The sequence below is a fragment of the Gymnoscopelus microlampas genome (assembly GCF_963454915.1).
Source record: "Gymnoscopelus microlampas genome assembly, chromosome: 14".
Lineage (NCBI taxonomy): Eukaryota > Metazoa > Chordata > Actinopteri > Myctophiformes > Myctophidae > Gymnoscopelus > Gymnoscopelus microlampas.
The window spans coordinates 27,462,638-27,473,789 of NC_139951.1; the positions used below are offsets into that span (position 1 = coordinate 27,462,638).

General features: G+C 41.0%; 3 protein-coding genes across 3 annotated transcripts; all 3 read left to right on the forward strand.

The window, feature by feature from the left end:
• Positions 1-1,614: 1,614 nt before the first annotated feature.
• LOC311060147 (myeloid-associated differentiation marker-like protein 2) lies at positions 1,615-2,746 on the forward strand (the record flags this gene model as incomplete). The annotated part of the gene is made up of 2 exons (XM_084078276.1): positions 1,615-1,621; positions 1,728-2,746. 2 exons carry the CDS (start codon positions 1,615-1,617, stop codon positions 2,744-2,746), a joined length of 1,026 nt encoding a protein of 341 aa, XP_083934402.1.
• Positions 2,747-6,673: 3,927 nt separating this feature from the next.
• Positions 6,674-7,642, forward strand: LOC311060148 (myeloid-associated differentiation marker-like protein 2; the record flags this gene model as incomplete). The annotated part of the gene is made up of 1 exon (XM_084078277.1): positions 6,674-7,642. One exon carries the CDS (start codon positions 6,674-6,676, stop codon positions 7,640-7,642), a length of 969 nt encoding a protein of 322 aa, XP_083934403.1.
• A 2,327-nt stretch (positions 7,643-9,969) lies between these two features.
• LOC311060149 (myeloid-associated differentiation marker-like protein 2) lies at positions 9,970-10,881 on the forward strand (the record flags this gene model as incomplete). Its single annotated transcript, XM_084078278.1, has 1 exon — positions 9,970-10,881. One exon carries the CDS (start codon positions 9,970-9,972, stop codon positions 10,879-10,881), a length of 912 nt encoding a protein of 303 aa, XP_083934404.1.
• Between the last annotated feature and the right edge of the window lie 271 nt (positions 10,882-11,152).

Consider the following 11,152-nt stretch of genomic DNA (forward strand, 5'->3'; position numbering starts at 1 on the left):
AATTGTCTCAAGGCTTAAAGGTAGAGGCTTAAAATAAAAACGGCAAACAACACCCAATTAAAGAGATCCAATCACCGTTGACCACTTTTCAACCTTGTGACCCTATTTTGGGCATTTCATATGCAAAGAACTGCTTCTAAAATAGCAGATCTGCAAGCCCACAACGCATTGTGAGCTTATAGATTTTTTTTGGGCAGGCGACACTATAGACCCCTTAACAGACGACGTCACACTGGCTGCACGCAGCCAGTATGCGCGCAACGAAACCCATTATATCAGGTCTCGTTAGGACGCGTCTCACTAGCCAACACACACAAGAGGGGGTTGGGGTGTGCTGAAACCAGTGCACCCCGAAACAGGTTGGGAATTGATTGCGTGAAACAATCACCTGTGCGTCCAGGCTCAATGTTAGTAAACAAATAATTGGTCTATATGGCAATGTATAAAATAGGTTGATAATGGGTCGGTGATATCCATCCCTCCAAAGGTATTTGCATCAAGTATACAGTACTTAGTACAACAACTGCACTTCAACATCAACTCACGCTGTGAATATTAAAAATAAAATAAAATAAAACATAATAAATTACACCAGGATTGGAGGCTGTGTCAAACCCATAGAGTTATAATGTATCGGGTCAAACCAAGGGATGCAGGAAGAGTGCATGGCACCTGAGAAGTCTGGGCCCCTCAATGTGAAATTGGCTTTTTTTCAAAAATGTGAAAAACTAAAGAACAAAAATATGCTTTGGAAAATGGTACATGATTTGGAACATGATTTGAACATGCACGGTACATCGTTGTCAGATAACTTTACCCTTCAACTTATTGTTTTGTGCCATAAGGACTGGCTATATCCACAGGTGTTACAGCAATTAATTTGTAGCACTTGTTGAATTTGTAAAATGTTCAAGCATGTTCAAATCATGTACACGATTACCCTACTTTCAAAAGCGCAGGCCTAAATGTATTCTTTTTGTTGTTTGTTTAACATTTAGGAAAAAGCCCACTCTTCCGGCCACGAAACCAAGGCCTAAGTCAACATTTTGCCACGTAGCCCATGTTTTATTTGGCCTTTTATAACACAGTATTTTTCCTCTGCTCATCAAGTTGAGGGAGTCCATTGTAGAAGTTGTTGCGTTCCACTCGTCACTCTGCAATGGCTCAGCAGTGGCAGTGGCTCACACATAATACACCCATGGCCTCAGAATAGCAGCGGTCTGGGAACCTGAAGGTTCTGTGTCGAAGTGTCCTTGAGCAAGACACCCCCAACTGCTCCAGAATATCAGGTTGGTGCCGTACATGGTTGCCTTCACCATCAGTGTGTGAATGTGTGTGTGAGTGAGTGAGTGAGTGAGTGAGTGAGTGAGTGAGTGAGTGAGTGAGTGAGTGAGTGAGTGAGTGAGTGAGTGAGTGAGTGAGTGAGTGAGTGAGTGAGTGTGTGTGTGTGTGTGTGTGTGTGTGTGTGTGTGTGTGTGTGTGTGTGTGTGTGTGTGTGTGTGTGTGTGTGTGTAAAAGCACATTGTAAAGAACTTTCAATAAGGGCGCTATAGAAATGCCAGAACATTTACTCACAGAGATAGGGAAATGCCTCCCTGACAAGATAGTACGATCATGGCCAGTGCGGCGCCTCTAACCTCTCAGATAATGTCCGTTTATGAATATCATGCAAAGCATGAAGGGAGTTTGAGGCAGTAAGAGAGCATAAAAATCACTCTTCCAACCAGCTCTTATCATCCACCTGGGGAAGCTATACAACAAAGGCAAGGAGCACACGCTCTCACCTTCAAAGAAGATGGACTCTATTAAGCAGACGTTTTCTCAGGCAGCGTTTACTCCAGCCACTCTGATAAAACCCAGAGGGATCCTGCACATTCTTGAGATCATCTTTGGCACTATTGCGTTTGCTGTGAGCTCCTACACGGGTTCCATCGGCAGCTACTGGGTCTCCACCTACAGCTACTGGACCTACTGCAGGTTCACCTGGTTCTTCTGTCCCCTCGTGACCCTCATCATCACCATCATTGAACTAATGAAACTCGACACCCTACTCGGTGCGTGTATAGACTGGCCAGACTTCACCACTGGCATGGCTATGACTTCCACCCTCATGACCTTGTCCGTCGTCATCATTTACGGCACCTGCTACCTCTGCGCCTCATGCATCGAAGCCTGGGTGGTGACCATATTCGCTTTCCTGTGTGGCGCGGCCTACCTCGTCGAGGTGCTGTGGGACAAAATCTGCGAAAAGAAGAAGGGGAGCTATCTGGCGGTTTTGGCTGGATTCTGGAAGGTTATGGAGGCCTTTGTGAGCTGTGTCATTTTCATGTCACTGCCACTGACTGCATATTACAATCACGGGTGGCTGATCGTGTGCGTTATTGCATATGTTCTTCCTTTCCCCTTCATCCTGCTGATCATTGTTGTAAACCTCCTCAAGAAGCTGAAGAAGTGCTTACCCTTTAACCTGGACCGTTTTGTGTTCATATTTCTGATCATCTGTGTAGTTCTATATGTTTTCGCAGCTATTGTGTGGAGTATTTATACCTTCAGGGGCAATCCTAAATCCTATAACTGTCGACGAGGCTATAACTGGGTGGACAACACTCACAGGGACGACTATATAGTATACTGTATCTTGCACTTTCGGTTGGTGGTTGCAGTATTTACTTATGTTAACCTTATTCTCTTTGTAGTGGATCTTATTTTTACCCTGATTGGAATATGTGGCTTCAAACGTGGATAAATTACCTATACATTTTTACTACCTATAAAATCCGTGAAATAAAATTGTACAGCACAATTCAGAAATGTGGTATGCATGGACATTTACCTGACATCATGTCGTTATAATGAGGGTATTGTGTGACTCTCTACCACTATGACTTTACTGACCTTTTACTGACAGTCACTCCAACTATTGGACATTGAGGCCATCAAGTCAGTTTCTGTTATTCCCAGTGGTGTAAAGTAACTAAGTACATTTACTCAAGTACTGTACTTAAGTACACTTTTGAGGAATTTTTACATTACTGGAGTATTTCCCATATTCAATACTTTTACTTCAACTCCACTACATCTCAGAGGCAAATATTGTACTTTTACTCCACTACAATTATTTGACAGCTTTAGTTACTAGTTACCTGTAACTTTGCAGATATAGATTATTATCACAAAACATACATTAACCACTTCAGCCCCTATATATATTTCGGCCATTTGAAAATAGCAGATCTACAAGCTCACAATGTGTGCATCGCGACGCATTGTGAGCTTGTAGATCTGCTATTTTCAAAATATATATTTTTTAGACTTGTGAAATGGGACATTCTGTATGCATAACAAGTACTTTTATTTTTGGTACTTTAAGTATATTTTTATGCCAATACTTTTGTACTTTTACTCAAGTTAACTTTGATTACCGGGCTTTTACTTGTAACAGAATGAGCGACACGCCTGTCACAGACATGCGCAGAGCAAGTTCTGTCAGGGAACTGACAGCTGTGTGGTGGCCTACTATTGGACCGCATCAGCTTCACGTGCACATCCACTCATCCACTCACACTCATTTCATTCTCAGACCGCTCTATTTAAGCTGGAAGTCTGCACTTCTCATCCTGCTTGCTTTAGCTGCACACTGCTGCTGTGCTGCTGTCATTCATTCAGTACTGTGCTAAATTGCTGCTCACCCTCCACCACCCCATGCTACCACCTGTTGTTTTTGGATCTGCTGTTTATGTACTGGGGATTCCTATGGTTGGGAAATGCGCTTTATCAGAGTACCTAAAAGCAGATCCAATTCATCGCATTGTCTTTTTCTATTTATGAGTTGTCCTGACAGAAGTATATTTCTACACTGCAGTATTGATACTTTTACTTAAGTAAAAAATGTTAGTACTTTTTCCACCACTGCTATTTCATGGTGCTGTAAGAGAAAACATGCCTTTGCCTTCACTACACTGCTGCTATGAAGCAGTCAGGAGTACCTCTTCCACTAATCCTGTTTAAAATATCTACTCGCTAGCCTTTGAGACCATTTATTGTCCTTTCTTTGTCATTATCTTCTATCAATTGTCATTGTCTTCTGCGTGTATTTATTCATATTTCTGTATTATTGAAGTTGTGCAACACCTTTTCTTTTAAAATGGGCTTTATGAATAAACTTGGTCTTGACCCTACTTTTGACTGGACTAACCACATTTCCCTTATATACTGTTAATTGAAGGTAGTTTACTGTAAAGACAGCATTTGAATGATTTAGGTGCTAAAAGTGTAGGTACAAGAAACTAAAGTATGTGAGGTCCTCAAAAGTACTGTGCCACCACAACATACAATGACAATAATAAAACACTATGAGAAGATTGAAATATATATATATATATATATATAAATAAGAAGCCTTCAACAAGTGTCCACATAACATAATAATGTAAAGAGAAAAGAAAAGGTGTAGTGTAAGTGTAAAATAAGGAATAAGGCATATAAATGTGCAATAAGGCAAAGCCGTTTTCAGCAGAAAACACTTGTATAGAAGAAACACTATATTGGTCATTGTGGTGCATGCAGGACTTTTGATTCCGACCTTTCCTTTAACCAAATAACATGTAGCTGTTAAGTGATTACCTCCATTCGAGGAGTATTGCCAAAATAAAGTCCTTCCTGTTAACCACAGACATTAAACAAGTCATAAATGCTTTTATCTGATCGCTCTTAGATCACTGTAATTCCCTCGACTCTGGCCTCAGGCAAACAAAAGTTAGATCCCGTCTCCAATTGGTACAGTACAGCATTCTGCTTCTAGACTGTTAAAGGAGTAGTTCACCCAAAACATTACTTATTTTCTATCAATTACACACCCCATGAAGCCTTGAATTAATGGAGTTTTTTTTGTTTTTGTCGCATTCCTAAGCCAATAATTTGATGACTGGGTGTATTTCCGGTCGGAGACACAAGGAGACTACCTTTAGTCTCCTACCAGATACATTCGCATCTTTCCGCCGGTAATCAAATTATTGCCGTAGGAATGCAACAAAAACGTTTAAAAATCCATGAATTCAAGGCTTCATGGGGTGTGTAATTGATAGAAAATATGTTATTTTTTTGTGAACTACTTCTTCAACAAATGCTAAGAAACCTGGCCATATCACACCCATCTTGGCTGCTCTCCACTGGTTGCCTGTGAGCATTAGAAGCAATTTTAAGATTTAGAAATCACAGCTGCTCTCATCAGTAAATCACACACTTGACAATAAATACTTAAGGGACGACTTCAATCATTTCCAACCTATTTTCATATAATTGGTCCTCACTAATGCTCATGATAAAATGGTAAAAGAAAAATCTACTCGGCCTGTGTCTCATAGGAGGGCTGTGGACACTTCAGAAACCCACCTACCAGTGACATCATCATTAGGCAGGTTTTGTTTCATTATTAAAGCGAGAACAATGGCTTCCATTATAGCATGCTAACTTTCCAGGAATAGAAAGCCTGCACTGGCTATTAGTTTGGATTCCCCATCGACAAAAATGGTGCCATATTATAATGAGCATTGTGAGGACCAATTATATGAAGACAGGTTGAAAATGTTTGTAGTTGTCCTTTAATAAAACAATACAATAAAATCTACAAATTAAAACCAACCTAGGAAAGTTGCACATCTGTAAGCCTATAATCTATGTCAATCCAATCAGTTCAATGCCCCCTGAATGTTGAGGCTTTTGCGGGCCGGGTACCAGGCTTTTGAACATCCTACCTGAGGAACTATGGCTAGCAAAATTGGTGCCTTCTTTTAAATCGCTTCTGAAAACACACCTCTACGTCAAGCGTTTTCCTTAATTTTATTTACACATGATACTGTAGCTCTAATTTTATAACTTGTTTTATCTGTCTATTAATATTGTGTTGTGTTTTTGCTTTGTTATTTGTGTCTTTTTATATCGTCTTCTGTAAAGCACTTTATTATTTGGTTTGGAAAAGCGCTAATAAATTCAGTATCCTCATAATGGCAGTTGAAATACTGGGCACTGAGGCAGCTAATGCAAGATACACACTCATTTCTAAAACTTTACATTTTACATTCTTTCTGTTGTACCATACTGTATCTTAGCAAACAAAGACCACGGGTGTTCTCTCACTAGTTGAGTCACACTCACTGGAGATGGAAGATCCGGTTACTTTAACATTTTAGTTTAAATGGCATTCAGTGGCAGACAGTGGCTCACATAATACACCCATGGCCTCAGAATAGCAGCAGTCTGGGAACCTAAAGGTTCTGTGCCGAAGTGTCCTTGAGCAAGACACCCCCAACTGCTCCAGAATATCAGGTTGGTGCCGTACATGGTTGCCTTCACCATTAGTGTGTGAATGTGTGAATGTACTGTAAAAGCACATTGTAAAGAACTTTCAATAAAGGCGCTACAGAAATGCCAGAATATTTACTCACAGAGATAGGGCAATGCCTCCCTGACAAGATAATACGCTCATGGCCAGTGCCTCTAGCCTCTTACATAATGTCCATTTATGAATACCATGCAAAGCATAACGGGAGATTGAGGCAGTAAGAGAGCATATACTGTAGATCCTGAAGGCTCACTCTTCCAACCAGCTCTTATCATCCACCTGGGGAAGCTATACAACAAAGGCAAGGAGCACACGCTCTCACCTTCAAAGAAGATGGACTCTAGACTTTCTCAGACTTTGCAGACTTCCTCTCAGGCAGCGTTTACTCCAGCCACTCTGATAACTCCCAGAGGGATCCTGCACATTCTTGAGATCATCTTGGGTATTATTGCGTTCGCTGTGAGCTTCTACACGGGTTCCATCGGCAGCTACTGGGTCTCCACCTACAGCTACTGGCCCTACTGCAAGTTCACCTGGTTCTTCTGTCCCCTCGTGACCCTCGTCATTACCATCATTGAACTGTTCAAACTCGACGTCCTGCTCAGTGGTTGCATAGACTGGCTAGACTTCACCACTGGCATGGCTATGACCTCCACCCTCATGACCTTGTCCGTCGCCATCATTTACGCCAACTGCTATCTCTGCGCCACGTGCATCGAAGCCTGGGTGGTGACCGTATTCGCTTTCCTGTGTGGCGCGGCCTACCTCGTCGAGGTGCTGTGGGCTAAGAGCTGCGAAGAGAGACACGGGCGCTATCTGGCGTTTTTGGCTGGACTCTGGAAGGTTATGGAGGCCTTTGTGAGCTGTGTCATTTTCATGTCACTGCCACTGACTGCATATTACAATCACGGGTGGCTAATTGTGTGCGTTATTGCACATACTCTTCCTTTTCCCTTCATCCTGCTGATCATTGTTGTAAACCTCCTCAAGAAGCTGAAGAAGTGGTTACCCTTTAACCTGGACCGTGCTGTGTTCATATTTTTGATCATCTGTGTAGTTCTATATGTTTTCTTAGCTATTGTGTGGAGTATTTATACCTTCAGGGGCAATCCTAAATCCTATAACTGTCGACGAGGCTATAACTGGGTGGACACTCACAGGGACGACTATATAGCACACTGTATCTTGCACTTCCGGTTGGTGGTTGCAATATGTACTTATGTTAACCTTATTCTCTTTGCAGTGGATCTTGTTTTTACCCTTTTTGGAATATGTGGCTTCCATCGTGGATGTGAATGCTAAAACCTCTGCGTTTTATGCTAAAACTCTCCTTCTGCGTTTTATGCTAAAACTCTCCTTCAAACGTGCGTAAATGACCTGTACATTTTAATACCTTTAAAATCCATGGAATGAAATTGTAGGCCTATAGCACAATTCAGAAATTTGGTATGCATGGACATTAACCTGACATCGGAAAAAAATAATGTCATTCCTTCTGACCGCCAGAGGCAGTGTTTTCAACACCTGGATATTCATCGCGCACGATGAATATCCAGGTGTTGAAAACTCTGCCTCTGGCGGTCATCCAGAATTTGTAAAACCTTAGTTATATGCATAACTCTCGTTTCTGTTGTTCCACGGTGCTGTATGAAGTGCATTGGTGGGAAAAGTACTCAACTGTTTTACTTAAGTAAAAGTATCAATACTGCAATGTAGAAGTACTCTGTCTGTTACAAGTAAAAGTCTGGAATTAAAAATTCACTTGAGTAAAAGTACAAAAGTATTGGCATCAAAATGTACTTAAAGTACCAAAGTACTAAAATGTTTGAAAATAGCAGATCTACAAGCTCACAACGCGTCACAATGCAACGCGTTGTGAGCTTGTAGATCGGCTATTTTCAAATAGCCTAGGTATAAAATATGGATAAAGTGGTTAATATATGTTTTATAATGTAATAGTTTATTATCTGCAAAGTAACTAACTTTTCAAATAATTGTAGTGGAGTAAAAGTACAATATTTGCCTCTGAGATGTAGTGGAGTAGAAGTAAAAGTATACACAATTGGAAATACTCCAGTAAAGTAAAAGTACCTCAAAATTGTACTTAAGTACAGTTCCTGAGTAAATGTACTTAGTTTTACACCACTGATGAAGTGTAAGAGAAAACATGCCTGTGCCTTCGCTGCACTGTGGCTATGAAGCAGTCAGGAGTACCTCTTCCACTAATCCTGTTTAAAATATCTACTTGCTAGCTTTTGAGACCATTAACATGACAATAAAAACATTTTATGGTCCTTTCTTTGTCATTATCTTCTATCAATTGTAATTGTCTTCTGCATGTATTCATTGATATTTCTTTATTATTGAAGTTGTGCAACACTTTTTCTTTTAAAATGGGCTTTATGAATAAACTTGGTCTTGACCCTACTTTTGACTGGACTAACCACATTTCCCTTATATACTGTTAATTGAAGGTAGTTTACTGTAAAGACAGCATTTGAATGATTTAGGTGCTAAAAGTAAAGGTACAAGAAACAAAGGTATGAGTAATAAAACACTATGAGAAGATTTAAAAATAATATATATAAATAAGAAGCCTTCAACAAGTGTCCACAAAACATAATAATGTCAAGAGAAAAGAGAAGGTATAGCATAAGTGTAAAATAAGGCATAAGGCATATAAATGTGCAATAAGGCAAAGCCTTATTTTCTGCAGAAGACACTTGTATAGAAGAAACACTATATTGGTCATTGTGGTGCATGCAGGACTTTTGATTCCGACCTTTCCTTTAACCAAATAATATAGTTGTAAATTGATAACTTCCATTCGAGGAGTATTGCCAAAATAAAGTCCTTCCTGTTAACCACAGACCTTAAACAAGTCATTAATGCTTTTATCTGATCACACTTAGATCACTGTAATTCCCTCGACTCTGGCCTCAGCAAAAAAAAAAAGTTACACCCCAAATAAATTAATTATCCTCATAATGGCAGTTGAAATACTGGGCACTGAGGCAGCTAATGCAAATGTCCAAGATATACACTCATATCTAAAACTTCATTTTACATTATTTCGGCTGTACCATATCTTAGCAAACAAAGACCAAGGGTGTTCTCTCACTAGTTGACTCACATTCACTTGTAGATGGAAGATCCAGTTACTTTAACATTTTAGTCTGAGTGACGTTCTTAATTTATGACTTGGGCCATCTATTTTCAATTTCTCACAAGGCAAAACGGTCTACCAAACTTAGAACTGGAAAGGCAATATAATGTGTTCCATGACCTTTTTCAGTCTTCATTGGTATTGTTGCTTCTCTCAGTCTCAGTGAGTTGGTGAATTTGTATGTGACAACTGACTGGAGGAGACATCTGCTAGCTTGCTTCTCGTGCGCAGTGTGTGACTGTTGCTCATATGTTGTCATGTGAATAGACTATTGTTTTTTGTTTTGTTTTTCCAGCAAAACAGGCAAACATGTGACACTAATTCACATTAAGCAAAAGGGCAGTTGAGGCAGTAAGAGAGCATATAGACCCTGAAGGCTCACCATTGCAAGCCAGCTCTTATCAGCCACCTGAGTAAGCTACACAACAAAGGTGAGGAGAGCCCTCACACAACTTAAAAGAAGATGGAATCATGTCTGGACACTACTACTACTACTACCACTACCACACAGCCTCAGGCAGTGTTTACTCCAACCTCTCTGATCTCTGGCAGAGGGATCCTGCACATGCTTCAGATCATCTTTAGCGTGGTCATATTCGTCCTGAGCGCCCTCAGATTCACGAGCAGCTTCAGCTACTGGATCTACGCTATGTTCACATGGGCCTTCTGTCCCATCATGACCCTCATCATCACCATCGTTGAACTGTTCAAACTCGACGTCCGGTTCCATATGTTTTACATGGACTGGCCGGACTTCACCACCGGCATGGCTATGACCTCCAGCCTCATGACCTTGTCCGTCGCCGTCATTTACGCCAACTTCTACCTCTGCGTCTCGTGCTTCTATGCCTGGGTGGAGACCGCGTTCGCTTTCCTGTGCGGCGCGGCCTACCTCGCCGAGGTGCTGTGGGATAAACTCTTGGAGAAGAAAAAGGGGAGCTATCTGGCGGCTTTGCCTGGATTCTGGAAGGTTATGGAGGCCTTTGTAAGCTGTATAATTTTCATATCGCTAACCGGGTATCACGGGATGCCAGCTCTAATCGCGTGCATCGTCGCATATGTCATCCCTTTCCCCATCATCCTGACGATCATTGTTGTTAACATCTTCAAGAAATTGAGGTACCGATTACCCTTTAACCAGGACCGTTTTGTGTTTATATTCCTGATCATCTCTGTAGTTCTGTATGTTTTCACAGCTATTGCGTCGCCTATTTTCACCTTCAGGGGCAATCCTCGCCCCGCTGGGTGTCCACCAAGCTGCTGTATCTGGGCCATTGAGTTTGTAGTTGCATTCATGACTTTTGTTAACCTTTTTCTCTTTGGAGTGGATCTTGTTTTCACCCTATTTGGAATATGTGGCTTCCAACGCGGATAAATGTCACCTGAACATTTTTGTTACCTTTAAAATATGTGGAATAAAATCGGCATGGCATGGACTTTTACCTGACATCGCAACAAAATTATTATTGTGTGACTCTCTACCACTAGACTTTATTGACCTTCTCAGCAGTCACTTCATCTATTGGACATTGAGGCCATCCAATCAGTTTCTGTTGTTCCATAGTGCTGTATAAAGTGTAAGAGAAAACATGCCTTTGCCTTCACTGCACTGTGGCTGTGAAGCAGTCTTCCTCTTCCACTAATCT